Source organism: Watersipora subatra, chromosome 9, assembly GCF_963576615.1.
Source record: "Watersipora subatra chromosome 9, tzWatSuba1.1, whole genome shotgun sequence".
In the NCBI taxonomy this organism is placed as follows: Eukaryota; Metazoa; Bryozoa; class Gymnolaemata; order Cheilostomatida; family Watersiporidae; genus Watersipora; species Watersipora subatra.
The window spans coordinates 3274722-3292494 of NC_088716.1; the positions used below are offsets into that span (position 1 = coordinate 3274722).

The following is a 17773-nucleotide window of genomic DNA, read 5'->3' on the forward strand; positions in this document are numbered from 1 at the left end:
CTTACTGTCTATCTATAAACCCGCCTGTCCGCTATGGTGACTCCTGACCAACATACCTGTAGGCTTTCTGCATACGCAGTGAGTTGTAGCCTGGCACCTCGGATGAAGGCATCAGTATTAGGTTCCTTCTCAGATCTGAAGCCTTCAGGCTAAATTTGAAAAGATTCAACAGGTGATGACTCGAGGGGGAGTGAAATATAACGAGTACATGCTGCCTACATGCTGCCGAAGTAAAGCATCAAATACTCTCTGATGATAAGAGAAGTGTATCTAAGAGACGGTGTTTGTACTAAACATATTTGGTTTGGTTGAGCTTATGTACAGTTCCTTAGTTGTAATAAGTACCACATAGTTTACATAATATATTAGATATATATACCTCAACACCGTATAACATTGTCTACGAACCAGTTTTAAATTAAAGAATATCATCCAATACAATCTCGTAGTTACGTAAAGATATCACACTTTCTCTTTCGATAAGATTATTGGGAAGTCGAGGTGAGCTTTTGCGGAGCTCTATGTAGAGGTTGTTACTTACCGCAGCTGCTAGAATGTCGATCAGCAGGGTATACAGTGCCAAAGAAAGTGAGCAATTTGAATGAACAGAGAGAGTGTATTTCTAGCCACTACTTGTAACACTTCACCCCCTTTGTTTCTTTTTTAAACTCTTTTCTCTTTTTCAATTCATTGCATAATATACTGCAATAACTGCAACAAAACCTTGTTTACACTTGATGTGTCAAAACATAAAACGCGCTTAATCATACCGTACCTAAACGGAGACTCCATCGCGCGTCAGCAATAACTCACTGCCACGGGTTGGCCTGGCCGGTGTTGAATGTAGCTATTTCTCTAACGTGTCCTTCACCACTTATATGAGCACAGTTAAAGAGTTATAGACACTTATACCCAAGGCCTCTCGCACACCTACTATTTGCTCAGTCATATCTATAACTTGTTTGCAATTCATTCCGTCGTGTAAGAACAGAGTATCAAGTGGTTTAATATATCGCCGCTTCGTCTCAGCCTAAGCATCAAAAAAGGCAAACATGAGATAATGGGAAAATGAAATCTTTCTAATTGCTGTTCATAACGCAAATCACACTCGGTAACATAGAGCCATTAAAGGTTTCTGACAGCTTTATTGGTTTAAAATCAAACAATCATGATGTGTATAATTGCTAAGGCGAGATGAGTGAGAAGATTTAATTTACTTAGGGGAGACGCATAGCTTTAGGTGTTCTTTGTCATTGATACCGTCTTTTTAATAAAAGCAATGGGAGAAAATACTTCGGAAGACAGTACCTGTCTGTTGTACGTAATCGCCTGTCTGTTCGTCTGTCTGTTCGCCTGTCTGTTCGCCTATCTGTTCGCCTGTCTGTTCACCGGTCTGTTCGCCTGTTTGTTCGTCTGTCTGTTCGCCTGTCTGTTCGCCTATCTGTTCGCCCGTCTGTTCACCGGTCTGTTCGCCTGTCTGTTCACCCGTCTGTTCACCTGTCTGTTCGTCTGTCTGTTCGCCTGTCTGTTCGCCTATCTGTTCGCCTGTCTGTTCACCGGTCTGTTCGTCTGTTTGTTCGTCTGTCTGTTCGCCTGTCTGTTCGCCTATCTGTTCGCCCGTCTGTTCACCGGTCTGTTCGCCTTTCTGTTCACCCGTCTGTTCACCTGTCCGTTCGCGTGTCTGTTTTCGAGTCTGTTCGCTGGTCTGATCACCAGTCTTTTCGCTCGTCTGTTAACCTGTCTGTTCGCCTGTCTGTCCGCCTGTCTGTCCACCCGTCTATTTGCCCGTTCGTTCACCTGTCTGTTTGCCTGTCTGTTTGCCCGTCTGTTAGTCTGTCTATTTGTCTGTCTTTTTGGCTGTATGTTTGTCTGTTAGTCTGTTTGACTTTTTCTGTTTATCTGTCTTGAATGATAAACCTAAACTTGTACGGACCTCAGCTTGAAGGTGTCTCAGACATTTGAATCTTATCTGTCTTCTAAACAGTAAATAGAACCACCCTATAGGCATAAGCACAAAAATAAGATACCAGAAGAGGTCTCAAGTTTAGAATGCAATATACATGTACCTAAATGATATCAATAGAGGATAACTCCGCAATTGGCACTAATGAGTTTGGCATAGTTTTGTAATATTACATGTATTTAGGGCTTGATTATTACATATCAGAGCCTTTTGAAACATCCGTTGAATAAACAATGTAGTGAATAGAGGGCAGCTTTATGATATTACTAATATAATTGTATCAGTTTTTAACTCTGTGGAAGCACTATAGAGTTTTGAGTATATTTATTTATAACATCAGAATACTCATTTCATTGTCATGTACAGCACACACATACACCACACATGTACAGCACACACGTACACCAGGTACAGGTCTGTGTTATACTTTTTTCCAGAATATTGTAACAGATTTATTACCGACAGTTTTCAATGTAACGGTATATAAGAAGAAGTTGTACCTAAAGCAAATAGTCATATTTCTCAGAGAATCACATCAATGACTAGCAGCTGATAGTTCTATGACAAAGAAATGCATTAACATGTTGTACCAAATCTAATGGGAATATCTCACACATAAAAAGCTGTTGTGTTTTATATATATTTTATATAACTTTATATATATATAATATATATATATTATATATAATATATATATATTATATATATATGTGGCTGTTATTAGTAAGCTTACTCAAATTATCCATTGGCAATGTGCCAGGCTAAGAGCAAGTGGCAGGCAACTCTCATTACCTCTCATTGTTTTAAAGCTTTAATACCTGGGCAACGCCGGGTGGTACAACTAGTATATATATAGATATATACATATATAGTGTATATCTATAGATATATTTCTCAAAGTTTGTCATATGTGTATTTGTAGGATTGATTGTCCGGCTGTAGATCTTAAAATCTTGGAATAAATATACCGTACCGAAGAATATTCGATCTCGGACCCTGCCGCTCACCAGTCTGACGCCTTCCCCACTAGACTACAGAAATCGAATTGCTACCTTGTCAATATTAGGCATTATATGAGAGCAAATACATAACCGCTTTGCGTATGATGCGGGTCATAGCATAACGTCACAACAAGCTGTTCGCTCACACTATTAAACTGGGTAATAGCGAGCAACTCTCTCTACTTCTCATTGTTTATAAGACAAAACACTATTTTCATGGTATGTAGTTTGAAAGTTAGAATGGCAAATGTTGTTATATGTTAAATACAAATCAATTTTCTGTCCAAAGACTCTTCTATTACCTACGCCTGCTGCGTGGCACAGCTAGTACATATATATCTCATAGTTTGTGTATCAGTCATTGTACATGTCCTGCTATAGCAATTTTCATATCTTGGAATAAAAAATATGTAAAGCAGAAGATTTGATCTTAGAACCTCCCGTTAACCAGCCTGCTGCCTAACCAACTTAGCCACCCGAGCTTAATAGGATCGCTAGGCGATATATGTCAGTATACGAGAGGGAGTACGCTACGCTTTTGGTCCCGACACAAAGGGATTGGTTAATGTCACAGAGAGGGGTAGCCTTTATTTGTAAGCTTACTCAAATTATCCATTGGCAATGTGCCAGGCTAATAGCAAGTGGTAGGCAACTCTCATTACCTCTCATTGCATTGTTTTTAAGCTGATTTTTAATACCCAGGCAACGCCGGGTAGCACAGCTGGTACATGTATATATCTATATAGTATATATATCTATAGTCTATATAGTATACATAGACTATAGATATATAGTACTATATAGATGTACTTCTATACACAACACCTGCGACATGATTATGCCGCTCAGTGTATGCGTTCCCTGCTAGCTGCTTGCATCCACTGGTGATGTGTTGGATGGTCTCAGGTGCATCTTTGCACAGTCTGCATCTAGGATCGTCTCTAGTGTGATAGATTTTCGTTTGGAGTTGCCTTGTTGGGAGCACTTGCTCCTGGGCTGCCATGATTAGCAACTCTGTATTGGCCGTTAGGTTTTCTTTGTTCAGCCACATATATGTCTGGTGAAGATCGCCAACCTTAGATATTTGTTGGTGGTAAGCACCATGAAGAGGTTTCGTGTGCCAGTCAATTTCCTCATCATCAGGGCGTAGGTCCGTTGTAAGAGCAGCCAATTGAAATTCAGCTAGCAACTTATCTGAGATGGCCATGGAGGCTGCATATGCTTTGATGCTTTGCTCCTCCTCTTTCACTGTCTGCTGTACACTTTTGAGTCCTCTACCGCCATCTTTCCTATCAAGATACAATCTAGTAGTATCAGATTTTGGGTGGAGTGTTCCATGCATGGTCAGCAGTTTACGAGTTGCTATATCTGTTTCTTTGATGGCTTCCTCAGTCCACTTTATTATGCCTGCTAGATATCTTATTACTGGCAGTGCGTAGATATTTATTGCCATGACTTGGTTCTTGGCATTGAGCTGGCTCCATAAGACCTGACAAGGCGTTTCTTGTATTCGGTAATGGCTTTGTGACGTACCTCGGCTTCGTGGTTGATGTTGCTTTGCATAATCCCCAAGTACTTGTACCCTTCTTCTATATCTTTGATAGTACCATTTGGCATTCTTAGGCCATCTGTGAGCATAGAATGGCCTTTCTTAAGAATTAGCTTTCCACATTTCTCAATACCGAAGGTCATTCTGATGTCCTTGCTGTATACCTGAGTGAGGTGTATTAGCGAATCAATGTCTCTTTCTTTGTTAGCGTACAGCTTGATGTCATCCATGTAGAAGAGGTGGTTTATCTTGGTGCCACTCTTAAACTGGTACCCATATTGAGTCTCCTCCAGCATATATATATATATATATATATATATATATATATATATATATATATATATATATATATATATATATATATATATATATATATATATATATATATATACATATACACATATATACATATATATATATAACATCATCAGTGGATGCAAGCAGCTAGCAGGGAACGCATACACTGAGCGACATAATCATGTCGCAGGTGTTGTGTATAGAAGTCTATGTGATGAGTATGTTCTTAATAAACCACAACACTGGTGGGAAGCTCCTGGTCAGGTCAATGAAAATGACCGCGCTAAGATCCTCTGGGACTTCTACATCCAAACTGACAAGCATGTCCTAGCAAACCGACCAGATATAGTGGTGGTAGACAAGGAGAACAAGAGGGCTACTATAATAGATATAGCAGTACCCAATGACTACAATATAGCCAGCAAAGAAAAAGAAAAGGTAGAGAAATATCTCCCTCTTGGAGAAGAAATTGAAAAATGCTGGAATGTAAGAACAACTGTAATCCCAGTAGTCATTGGGGCACTGGGCGCAATAACACCAGCGCATAAAATGTGGCTTGCCCAAATACCAACAACAATCAACTCAGGTGAGTTGCAGAAAAGTGCACTATTGAGAACAGCTAAGATCTTGAGGCGAGTGCTCAAACTCCCAGGTCTCTGGTAGGAGACCCGAGTTAGAGCAGAATTTACCACCCATGCGGGGTATCCGGGGTGAGGAAACAATTTATATATATATATAGATATATATTATATATAATATATAAATTGTAATTTAAATTATATATATATACATATATAGATATATATATATATATATATATTCATGCTACAGGCAGAACTGTTTCGGCTATTGAAGCAGTACAGCTCAAAGCTGGCAAGGGAGACAAATTCTATTGCCAACGAGAGTTGATATATACCGTATATATAGACTGCCGCAAGTCCCCATTCAGCTATTTCTATCTTAAGGAATGACCCTCGCTAAAGGTAAATTATATTCTTTGTAATTTCAATGAATTCATTCATTAGCAACCTCGCACTAGCAGCCCTTTGTGTTAGAAGCAAGTGCCCTTAGTGACCCGACGCACCAGTTCCTAAGCACCCCTTCATCTAATGTGCCACCTTTCCTTGCTGGCTACATTGGAAAGCCATGCAAAGAGTGCACAGTACAGACAACTCTTATGTAGGTCGAAGTTGTATTCTTTTTAATTACTTTTGCAATTCTTAGAGCTACTGCTTCCTTATTACAAAGGTTTTGGCTTCTTTGATTTAACATTTGAAGTAAAACAAATTACAAAGCAAAAGAAGCAAACCCTATAAAACTCTGAAAACATAAGTGACACCCATACATATGATCTCCGTTTAATCAAAAACTTGGAAGAAACTATTTAGAATAAAGAGTTATTCACTTTATCGCTTTTATGAGAGGGTAACTCTTAAGTCTTGGTACAGGTAATCTTAAATTAATAACATCTACTTGTATTGTACAGAATGTTAATTGAGGATAATATATCATTGATAATATTTATATAATTGATGTATCATAATATACCATTCTGGTATTCATTTTTGTAATTTAGAACTCTCTTCGAAATGTTTCCGGAGAGAGATTTGTATATTAGGGTGGGCTCTATGTAAAGAGGTTGTGGGAAGCCATAATACCTTTGGTCTCTATCAAAGCCTAACAACCTTATTCATCTTAAAGCAATTATTCTATTATGAGATACAAGCCACCAAAGATTGGGTCAGGTAACCAATAGAAAAGGAGATTGGAGTTAGGTAACCAATAGAAAAGGAGCTTTAGTCAATCAAGTTACATAACCAAACCGATTAAAGCGCTTTATTTGTCAATCTTCTTTAATTTATATCTCGTGACAGACGCCTGACATTGGAGGCAGATGTCCCTTTTGTTTGGCAGTTGAGATCACTCAATTAAATTCAAACGTATTCTGGCTTCCAGTTATCCAGTTAAAATTGTAGACTTCTAAACAAATGATATGAAGATATGGAATTGTGGGTAGTAGGGTGCAATCGAAGAGCCATAATCTGTTGGTGGTTGAATTCATTCATTTTGTTGCAAGTTTTTGAAAGAATTTCAAACTTCAATAATTTACATGTTGAGGTCAAATCCTGCTGACAAGTTCTCAGGGTGAGGCACATGACATAAGACTTAAACTTGTCAAGTGACCCCAACAGAACTTCATTCTTCAACTAATGTTTCAAGTTAGACTTTTTGATGAGCTCAACATTACAAATCAGAGGTCAGAGGTCAAACAAAAAATACACATTGTTACTCATCTACGCACGTAAACTGAATATTGGCTTTGAATGTTGCGTGAAAGCTGATCAATTCTGGTACAAAGCTCAGAGAATCCACCATATGACCTTTGCCACCGCTTGGCTGTTATTCATCAAGTCCTAGTAAAGGATTCACCGCTTGTACGCGAAGAGAGAGTTAATAAACAAACACGCTCAATGCATGTAGCAGGTTGTTTTTCTCTTTCAGTCTTCAAAAGAAGGCTATTGGCTGGTGAGCTATGATTGCCTTGATCATGTGATTTAACCACTCGACTCCGACAACAAACATCCTTCCCCGGAAAACTGACCAACTTGGCTTGCCCGTTGTAATTTCACTGGCAACCAACAAAAATACATGACATAGAGTTTGTTTTTGATGTCCGGACTTGGCAAAAAACAATGGAAAGATGACGTAAGGGAATTGTCTCAAGTGGAGAACCACTGGCAGACTTGAGGTTAGGAAACATCAAGCCTCAACAACCATGAAAAGTAAAAGTGAATGGTTTGGTTTTTTAAACCACGAGAGATGAGAGAAAGAATGTGACACAGAGTTTAACTGTCTGCTGTTTTATTCATATACACGATAGCCTTCAGAGAAAAATGAGCCGGCTAGCCAGACTAAGAATATATAAATTATACATAATGTGGTAAACAAGGATTAATAAAATATAAACATTATTGTACATAGTGATTAACGATTTCTAACTCCTGTGTTTCGGCAGTAAAATATACTTTGCAGAACGGAATACCTTACAAGACGAGAATGATATGCTGATAGAGAAATATAAAGCAGTCGAACATTTACAACAATAAATAGGTAGAGACGAGCAGACGGCGGCTGCACGACCTTGGCACAGGTTTAAAATCCATCGTCCACAACCTGATAATCGGTGGCAGAGTAATGTCGCGTTTGCTGAGATCAAGGCTGAAAGAAGTCAGTTCCTCCGGGCTTCCTCTCGCATCGCCTCTCACCAGAGTGAAATATCCATATTGGTGAGTCGTTGATGATTCCTCTGTAGGGCTGCCGGAAAGTTACATGGTTGAATCTCTTGCACTCCATGCCAAAACTGCACATGCACCTGTAACGATAAGTTCACTCGATATGAAACGCTGCACGTGGTTACAGCCAGTCATGAAATACCCTCTACCATCGTACACCATGACTTATATCACCACATTACATGTGGATAAACTGAACCATGCTGCTAAAATCAATATGTAAAGATTCCAGAACTTTCTATGCTTGCAGGGTTGAAGTTTTTGAAAATTTACGAAAATGTATTTGCGATAACTTTTTACCGCAACATCAGCGAATAAACTTTAAAAGAGCTGCTATTTTATGATGATGGTAGCAGGTGATAGCAGGTGATAGCAGGTGATAGCAGGTGGTAGCAGGTGTATCTATTTTACAAGAATCCTTCACTGATTAATGCGGACTGGTGCCCCCTTATAAATGAAAACCCATGAAATAGATAAAATAGATACTCATACCAAATATAACCATGTTTTTGTTAATCGTTTTCCTTTTTTAGGTTCGTTAGACAATGTTGAGGTTCGAAGGTTTTTAAGAGGCGTGAGATGAGGTATGTTTTAAGCGCTTCGCAGTTTTATACTTTTCAAAATGTAGCAAGAAAAACAGGAAACCCTGGTGACCGCTATCATACCGATGCTCGTGTATCTCACTGGGTATGAGTGAGATCTACATGTATGTATCATATCGATGCTCGTGCAGGTATCTCACTGGGAGTATGAGTGAGATCTACATGTACATGTATGTATCATATCGATGCTCGTGCAGGTATCTCACTGGGAGTATGAGTGAGATCTACATGTATGTATCATATCGATGTTCCTGTATCTCACAGGGAGCATGAGAGAGATCTATTTGTATTTTGGTTTCTTTTACTGATTGTCCTTATTTATTTTGATTTTTAAAATTTTTAATGAGTCATTTTTGCCCCAGAAAACGCTGAGTCAGCGAAAGCTGAACAACGAAGCGGTGAAGGGTTACTGTATACAATTCGTAGTCAAGTCCCTGAATAGTGAAGGAAATACAAAGCTCACACCTCAATCTCTTACAACTCAGAGTAAACCAGCCTCAATGTAAAGATTACCGGTAAAGTTTTAAAGCTTCCAGAGCGAAAAAAGTTACATATTCACCATCTGTATACAGCTAGAACCTTTTCTTTAATACTGTGGTGTTTTATTCAATTGCGTTTGCAGATACTCATAATATCATATGATATCATATGATGTCATATGATATCATATGACATCATATGATATCACACACCTAACTGTACTAAGAATAAGTATTGTGTTTTCAATATCTTTATTAATAAAAAATAAACACACCAAGCATGCTCATCTAATAACCAATTCAAGTTTTCCTTTAGAGAACACTTGAGCCTAATCACTGCCTAATCACTGCCATACTCGAGACAACATGTTGAAAATTTAGATCAGCTTGGAAGCAGAATTCAGCGTAAAGTAAAAGCTCATAAAAATAGACCAAACAACTTTATCTTTCATTCACAGAAAGCATCGCATTTGAAGGAAGGTAAATCCAGTAATTTTACAAAGAAATAAAAAGACGGTAATAACCTTTGAACTCTAGTCTGTTGAATAGATGCGGCATATATAAATGTTGACAACACTGTGATGTCACACAACAGCGTATTTATTCATGAACTCTGAGTATTAATTACCTCATTGACTACTACTGTAAGTTGACCTTTAACCTTTGCACGCTCACTACGTCCACTTTCCTTGTGTTCATAATAAGGTTTGACTTCGCTGGTAAAACTGATAGGATGTTCAGGTCTAAACTGGAAGCTTAGTAGTTTTTACATTTTTAGATGTTCTAATCTGCTTAGAAGACTGACTTCTTCTAATCTTTATTATGATCTTTACTATAGGCTACTAATAGCCGTGTCTGAAGCCACACTTTCAGCGCTAGAAAAAATACACCGTACGGGAATTGAACTTCGATATTCGTCTTGGTATACGAATATCGATATATCACATTCGATATTGGTCTTGGTAGACGAATATCGATATATCACATTCGATATTGGTCTTGGTAGACGAATGTCGATATATCACATTCGATATTCGTCTTGGTAGACGAATATCAATACATCACATTCGATATTGGTCTTGGTAGACGAATATCGATATATCACATTCGATATTGGTCTTGGTAGACGAATGTCGATATATCACATTCGATATTGGTCTTGGTAGACGAATGTCGATATATCACATTCGATATTGGTCTTGGTAGACGAATATCGAGTGTTCTGTGTCACTCAGCCATCTAGCAGCATTATGGAATAATTATGCCCACAGTTATTACCCATGATCTCTCACAGCTCATGGGACTACCAGAGTACTGAGAGATGATAAAAAAGAGAGCTGAGATGTTCTCATTCAGCAAAGAGCAGGAGAAGGCAACTTACTTGCATGTGGTCTGGCAATACCAGCTTGTACATTGGTCTTGTCCACAAAGTTGATTCTCACCACACATATTCTCTATGTCTTCATTGGTGCATACCGGCTGTAACGGACAACATGTGGCTGAAGATAGATGCAATGTAACACAACTATATTTTTCACAGACCTCCTCATCGAATAACCCTCTGAATCAGATTTTAAGAGACATCCTAACTATCTATGATAAAGCTGAGACCAACAGAGTCTGCTTGCAAAAGTTGAACTATTATTTGAAAGAGTTCATAGCCTTAAACCAATAATTGTTGTTAGTCATCTCAACTAAAGTAGACACCGCAATACTTTATTTCAAGTAAACTTCATCTTTTCATACTTGGAGCTTCATCGTCATTAGCGGCCGCAGTGTATTGTGGGCTTTTTAAAAGCTTAAGTTTTATCAAGGGTGATACAAAGAAAAAAAGCTAAGTTAGCATAATATCAGCAGTAGTAGGAACTATTAAAAAGTATGCTATTAGCCTATGAACCTTTTAGATTAACCTTGTTGACGAATGAGACAAGCCTCCCTGAGCTATCTTGTTATTTACCACAGGCTACATAAGGTTGTTCATAAGAACTGTTGCAGTTGAATTCGTACCGTTAGAAAGATGAACTAGCAGAGCAAGTCTAGACTGTGAACTTCAAGTAAACCAAAGACTCTAGAGTTATAGTCTACGCTTGTTTTTCACTCCGATCGACTCACAACACATAAGCTATGTTTGATATCATTTATTTACAAAATGGAGAGTTGTCATTACTTAGCGGTTTTCCACATTCATTGCTGGTCACTAAAGACTGTGATGAGTGAGAGATCACAATCACTATGTTTCTATCAAGTGCATGACGCGCATCATGCAGGTTTGGAGTTGTGTTACCGTGAGAATTAAGTGTTTCGACGGACATTCGTATGATGCAGATAGACTCCATCGCCTTGTTCAAAAAAAGCTAAGAAATGGACACTATAAATTAATAATTAGTGATGCACGTGTTAGTGACACAAACGCGTGAAACTCGATCGGGAAAAGATGAAGAAGTATTGAAAATGTTTAAAATTGAATAGCTGGCACGGTATTTTAATGCACATCACGCGCAAGTGCTGTTTCCATTATTCCCAAGCATGATGGATTCGATGAAGTTTTGCGAATCGCATAAATCGCAAAACTCGCTTACCTTGCGGATTTATGCCGTTTCCATGTTGTGGTTAACTTGCGGATTGACTCAAATCTGTACATCACGCGGGTCATGGAACATAGTGAATGTCCTAATAACGATAGCCTTTATTGCTCCGTTTATTCCATATGAATGCTCATAACAATTATTTATCTCTCTGTAATCTTGGGTAGGTCTAAGCTTTGACCTATACAAGTCTACCAATTGTTTAAAATTTCTTGCCTTTCCATTTCAAAGATATTGCAGGATATGACATCACAGCATTTTATTAAAAGCTCTTTACAACGAAAGTTAATTATGAAAATATGCAATAAGAAACATCTTCCTGCTTTTGTGAGTCTGAATAAGCTTGCGGGTCAGGAGACTGATAACGTTGAATTCATGCAGCTGTAATTATCTCAGATACCCGAGAAGCCTTATATTGCGACTGACAAGGGCAAATATGTGGACACAAAATTGATTACTGATTTTGCAACTGGGATGATGCGGTTAGAAGAAAAGACTCTATGCTCTAAATATATGAGCCGTGGTAAGTACGCCACCACAAGAAAACACGCTGCTAATACCCAGCTTATGAGTCACATGCTGCCTTAGAGCTGAGAATAAATATGGCATTCAGCGTATTTGTTTTGTGGTCAGAAAATCTCTGAGGTAAACCTACAAAACTATCCATTAGCGTGAGCAGCCTTACTGGCTGCACTATTGAATAGTAACACTTTCCGTAACACAACGTTTTTGTCCCGAGTTCATATCAGCCCGAGTAAGACTTGTCAAAACATGATTACCGTTGTTTGACAACGACTCAAGCTAGTTACACATTTTCACACGCAATATATATTTTCTATATCTACGCGCTCGTTTGTCGTTCATCTACTTCCTTCGATCTGATTAAAGTAAAAGTTTAAAAAAACAACTGTACAGGTCATGCATGTCGAATGATGACACGCAACGAGTAGACAAATAACTCATTTTAAGAAGTAAAAACATCAAACAAGAGGTAACATAGCAAATACATGCAAAGTATGATTTTAGATGCTACTAGATTCTTTTATCTATGCTAGAAGCTATTAGGAAACAGGTTATGCAGCTGGTGTCAGCAAGTGTCAGCAGGTGTCAGACCAACGCTTGCCTTTAGTACAAAGTCTTTCATTATAATGCTTTTAGCAATTTTTGCCTTTTTTGCAAGGTTTTTGGTTAACCATGAACTTTCTTATTACTTTTCCATGAAAATATCTTGGCCAATGGCTCTGTTGGCGAATGGCTCTGTTGGCGAATGGCTCTGATGACGAATGGCTCTGTTGGCGAATGGTTCTGTTGTCGAATGGTTCTGTTGGCGAATGGTTCTGTTGGCGAATGGCTCTGTTGGCGAATGGCTCTGTTGGCAAATGGCTCTGTTGGCGAATGGCTCTGTTGGCGAATGGCTCTGTTGGCGAATGGTTCTGTTGGCGAATGGCTCTGTTGGCGAATGGCTCTGTTGGCGAATGGCTCTGTTGGCGAATGGCTCTGTTGGCGAATGGCTCTGTTAGCGAATGGCTCTGTTGGCGAATGGCTCTGTTGGCGAATGGCTCCGTTGGCGAATGGCTCTATTAGCGAATGGCTCTGTTGGCGAATGGCTCTGTTGGCAAATAGCTCTGTGGGCGAATAGCTCTTTTGGCAAATAGCTCTGTTGGCGAATGGCTCTGTTGGCGAATAGCTCTGTTGGCGAATGGCTCTGTTGGCGAATAGCTCTGTTGGCGAATTGCTCTGATGACGAAAAATTACCTTGTTTAGCTTTTGTTTCGTCAGTCAATGTTTGTGTAAATAAAAAAAAACTAAAGCAGATGCATGATGTTAGCTGATATTACATGCCCAAATTGTAAATAACCTGAGAACCAACAGCCTTCTATGAGACATTTCCTGCTATACAAACAGGATTCCTTGGACTATATAGTTAACTTATAGAAGCGAAGGTCCTCGGGCTATGCACCCAAAAAAGCCAACTCAACCTTTTAGTGATCAACTCAATTTCCTGACCCGACATTTTCTAACTACATGAACCCTCGTCATTAGAGTTCAATTTGTTCCGGTGTCAGCATCGTAAGGTGAGAATGTTGTATAGAGTGGTCTAAAAACCCATAGTAATTATCTAATGCAAAAACACCTGGTAAAAACCATCAACATCTTATATACATACTGTACATATTAAAGAGCGTTAACAAAATAGTATGTTAATCTTAGTAACTATAGCTACCTACAGTAACTTTAGTGTATTTAGTGGTTATGATCTGCAATGAAATGTAACACTACAATGTACTGTGTGCAGTACATATTATAGAAAGTTCTTACCTTCGAGGCAGGTGTATAACATAGATGTTGAATTTCACTTAAATGAATTCAGCTTACTAAACACATACTCAAAGCCAAGTGTTAGTATGTATTTTACTAGACTAGACTTCAACTTTCTCACCATCAGCTAAAGCTTTATTACCGATCTGCGTCGGTTTTGTTTTCATTAATTACTTTATCTTTATTTAATCACATAATTAATTATGAATAATTATGATAATGCTGAGCTGAAAAAGAGAACCTCTTTCAAACGTTGTTGATTTTAGCAAAAAACATTGTCATCATTTTGATGTATTCAGCACACCGACTGATAAATTTGAATTTAGAGATGTTTTGTTGATATCATATGCCTGAAAAAATGTTGTATGGTGAGCATGAAAAACATAATGTTTATCATAAGGCAAAAAAACGGTATCACATGGACATCGCAACCGAAGGGCGCACTGTATAATTGCTATAATTGAGGGTGTCCTTTTACACCCCAAACTTACTTTCATAGCCTTAGAATTTTACTATGTTGTTATTGACTGCTGTTAATTATTGTAGTACTAGCCAAAAAGTTGGCTAGTACTACAATAAAAAATAATAAAACAAACCATCAAGTTTTATAACTCATAAAAAGATACAAAAATTAACAAAAGGTGAAAACCTGACACTAGTTTGTAAATGAAATTGTCTTCTCCTTATCAAAAATAATATATTTATTTTGATTGGGAACAGATTTGAAGCGAAGCTGAGATGTCTGTCCTTTTCCTTTCGCTCCTCATTTTAGTAGAAATGTAAGTGTTTAACGTCTATTGAATATGTACATAGCATAGAGTTACCCACATTGAGTTACTAGCATAGAGTTACCCGCATTGAGTTACTAGCATAGAGTGATGTTATGTTGAGGATTCAGCCATGATGAGTTAACTAACTAGTAAAGGCAGTAAACGTGTACTCACTCTTATGTCTGCTGGTATGGGAAGAGGACAGTTGCGTTGACAGCGTCTCCCTGGTGCCGCCAAAACCAAGTAGTCAGAGAGTTGCATTAGCACGATGAGCAGCAGGAAAGCTTTAGAGGTATATCGTAATGCGCTGTACATTTCGCTAATCTGTCGTGTCAACCAGAAGGCGTCTTTAAATTGGTGCGTCCAGAGCTTAACTGGCAGATGAAAATTCTGAACCAGGAGAATACTCAGCAGTTAGAATAGTAATAGTTAGTATGAATCGGTGAGTTGAAGGAGTCAGGCTGAGATCGACAACAGGAGAAGACTGAGAGTGATTGCGGTTTGAATTGCTTGTGGTTTCTGCTGACCATATATACTAGCTGAGCTTACTGTAATGCCTCAAATATTTGCCCTCCGGTAACCATGAACACAAAGGGCTTTTACAGAGACTAACCAATTATTTTGCTTGCATCACTTAGGCCGGTAATGTCGTCACCTTCTGATACTTCCTCCAACAACCAACAACCATGAAAAATATTGACCATATTTACTGCTGATCAGTAATGCATGAACAATACTGTAGGAAAAACTTTTGTCCTTGCAACTTATGAAAAAGTTAAACAGTCTCGTTTCATTATACGTGGCATGAGCGATTGCTGCAGATAGCATCTTCAACTTTGTATAACTCTTGAGTCAATTGGAAATCGGCATGCAAGGTTAACATGATGAACAGCAGAATTGAAAACTTAAAGATGTTCTTAGATTTTCTACCTGTACTCTAGAAGGGTATATGTGGCCAAATATTGAAAACCTGTCTATTTTAAAAAAGTTTGTGATAATCATTTGTTTAGTTATGTGCTTATACATAGTCTTGGAGTTATCTTCTCTAAGCTGCCGTTAACGACATAATTACCTAAAAACATAAAGATAATTCTAAAGATCCTGATACACAGCTGTTAATGCTGCATACTGTTGACAAACCCAATTCTGTTGTCACCTGCTCTGGGAACTGCACCTGCTCTAAGATAAACCGCATAATTTCCTCAAATTGTGGGGGAATGTGATTGAAATCCAGTTTCCTTGTACCTAAACCACCCACTCCATAGGTGTAGAGGGTCCAAAAGTACATCATATTTCCTGGTTCATAGCCTCTGCAATAAATTGCAAAGCTAAGTTTTCTTTGAAGTTATCTTCCCTATTTTATTAGCAAAAACTGTATGCCCAAGTCTCTCTACACAGCCTGCTGAAGACACTACAATACTTTTATTAAAATCATGCAGTGTTTCAAACCCATCAGAAGTTGCCAGTTACAGCAAGACACTTCAGCAGTTATTTCTGAAGACACTACAATACTTTTTATTAAAATCCTGCAGGGTTTCAAACTCATCAGAAGTTGCCAGTTACAGCATTACCTAGTTACGCATGATATTCGCCACAGTGCTTGGAAGTGGAGGCAGTTTATCTACACAATTTTTTTAATATTTTTTAGAAACACGATATATAGGCATGCATGCTAGTAGTACTGATAATGCACCCTGACTTTATCCAGTGAATACTTTGAGATGAATGATAGAAACACATACAATGAAATTGTGGACTGCAGGCTAAATGCTGCGCAATAAACAAACCTCTTCACCCACATGTACTCAGCAACAGACTACAATCAGTTGAAGAATTTCTATAGAGGTATTTTACAAAATGTTTTCGTGTGCAGATGATGTCACAGAATATTGACTTCGTAAAACATCATCATCAATGCGACATCAGGTGTCGTATGAATCATTGTTCTTGCAATGTTATGATAAACCTGCAGAGGATGATCCGTTACTCTTCCTTCTTGTTCACAGTTAACAGCTTCTCTCTAAAACTTGGTTTAATCATGATCATAATGAATACCCTTTCTGCCTCACCTGCTTATGGTTGTCGCATCTAAACAAGGTGTTTACAGTGTAAGCTAGGAGGCGGCAGTCAGAAATATTGGCCATTTGCCAGCAGAGGCGGAAATGGTAAGGGAGAAGAGCAGAGGTATTACGGTGGCTCTCGTCCCACGCCAGTCAGTCAGTTAATAGCTGGGCCTTAGAGTAACCACAAGCATTGGCTACCTTAGTCTACGCATACAATTTTGTTTAGCCGCGACAAAACAACCTTGAATAAGGCTTGATCAGATCCTTTGATAGGGAGGCGAGTGCCAACATTTGCATTGAGTGTCATTCTGTAGAACTAATTGCTATAGGAAGTGGTTGGAGAGATGGCCAGCCACTAGCGGAGGGTGGAGTTAGAGCATCCCAACTGCTCTAGTTCCGTGGCAGGACCGAAGAAAACAGTATTTGTTGGCATGGCATATAATAATAAGCAATGCATTGGTTCAGAGTTGTCAACAATTAACTGCACAAGTTGGCTTCACATTTCCCTTTAACAAATAACATGAAGATTGGGCAAAAGATGTAGAGAGGCTGATGAGCTTCCTAGGGGCTGCCTCAGAATGCCCTTTCACTGAGCCAACTGAGGGACCCTCTCAATTTGCTCGGCATCCTCAGAGAGTGCAGATTGATTTGCTCAAAGCGTGCCAGATGAGAGTGAGAGAGCAGAAGGTCAGGAGTGATGGCAGCTAACAGCCCAATTAGTAAAAGTATCCAATTACTGAATTGCTTCTCAACAAAGACATTTACTGCGATTAAAAGTTTCGTGAAAGCGGCCAATCATATCTTGGCTATTTACTGATTCCTATGTACGCAATGGAGTTGAACATGTGAATA

At 38.6% G+C, this 17773-nt stretch overlaps 2 protein-coding genes across 2 annotated transcripts; both read right to left on the reverse strand.

Moving 5' to 3' along the window:
* Positions 1 to 31: 31 nt before the first annotated feature.
* LOC137404210 (uncharacterized protein DDB_G0284671-like) lies at positions 32 to 4527 on the reverse strand. The gene is made up of 3 exons (XM_068090371.1): positions 4498 to 4527; positions 1309 to 1705; positions 32 to 222 (listed from the first exon to the last, which is right to left on the reverse strand). The coding sequence occupies exons 1-3, from the start codon at positions 4525 to 4527 to the stop codon at positions 32 to 34; spliced, it is 618 nt and encodes a 205-aa protein (XP_067946472.1).
* Positions 4528 to 7661: 3134 nt separating this feature from the next.
* LOC137404328 (uncharacterized) lies at positions 7662 to 15348 on the reverse strand. Its single transcript, XM_068090521.1, has 3 exons — positions 15033 to 15348; positions 10566 to 10663; positions 7662 to 8183 (listed from the first exon to the last, which is right to left on the reverse strand). Exons 1-3 carry the CDS (start codon positions 15171 to 15173, stop codon positions 8024 to 8026), a joined length of 399 nt encoding a protein of 132 aa, XP_067946622.1. The 5' UTR covers positions 15174 to 15348; the 3' UTR covers positions 7662 to 8023.
* Between the last annotated feature and the right edge of the window lie 2425 nt (positions 15349 to 17773).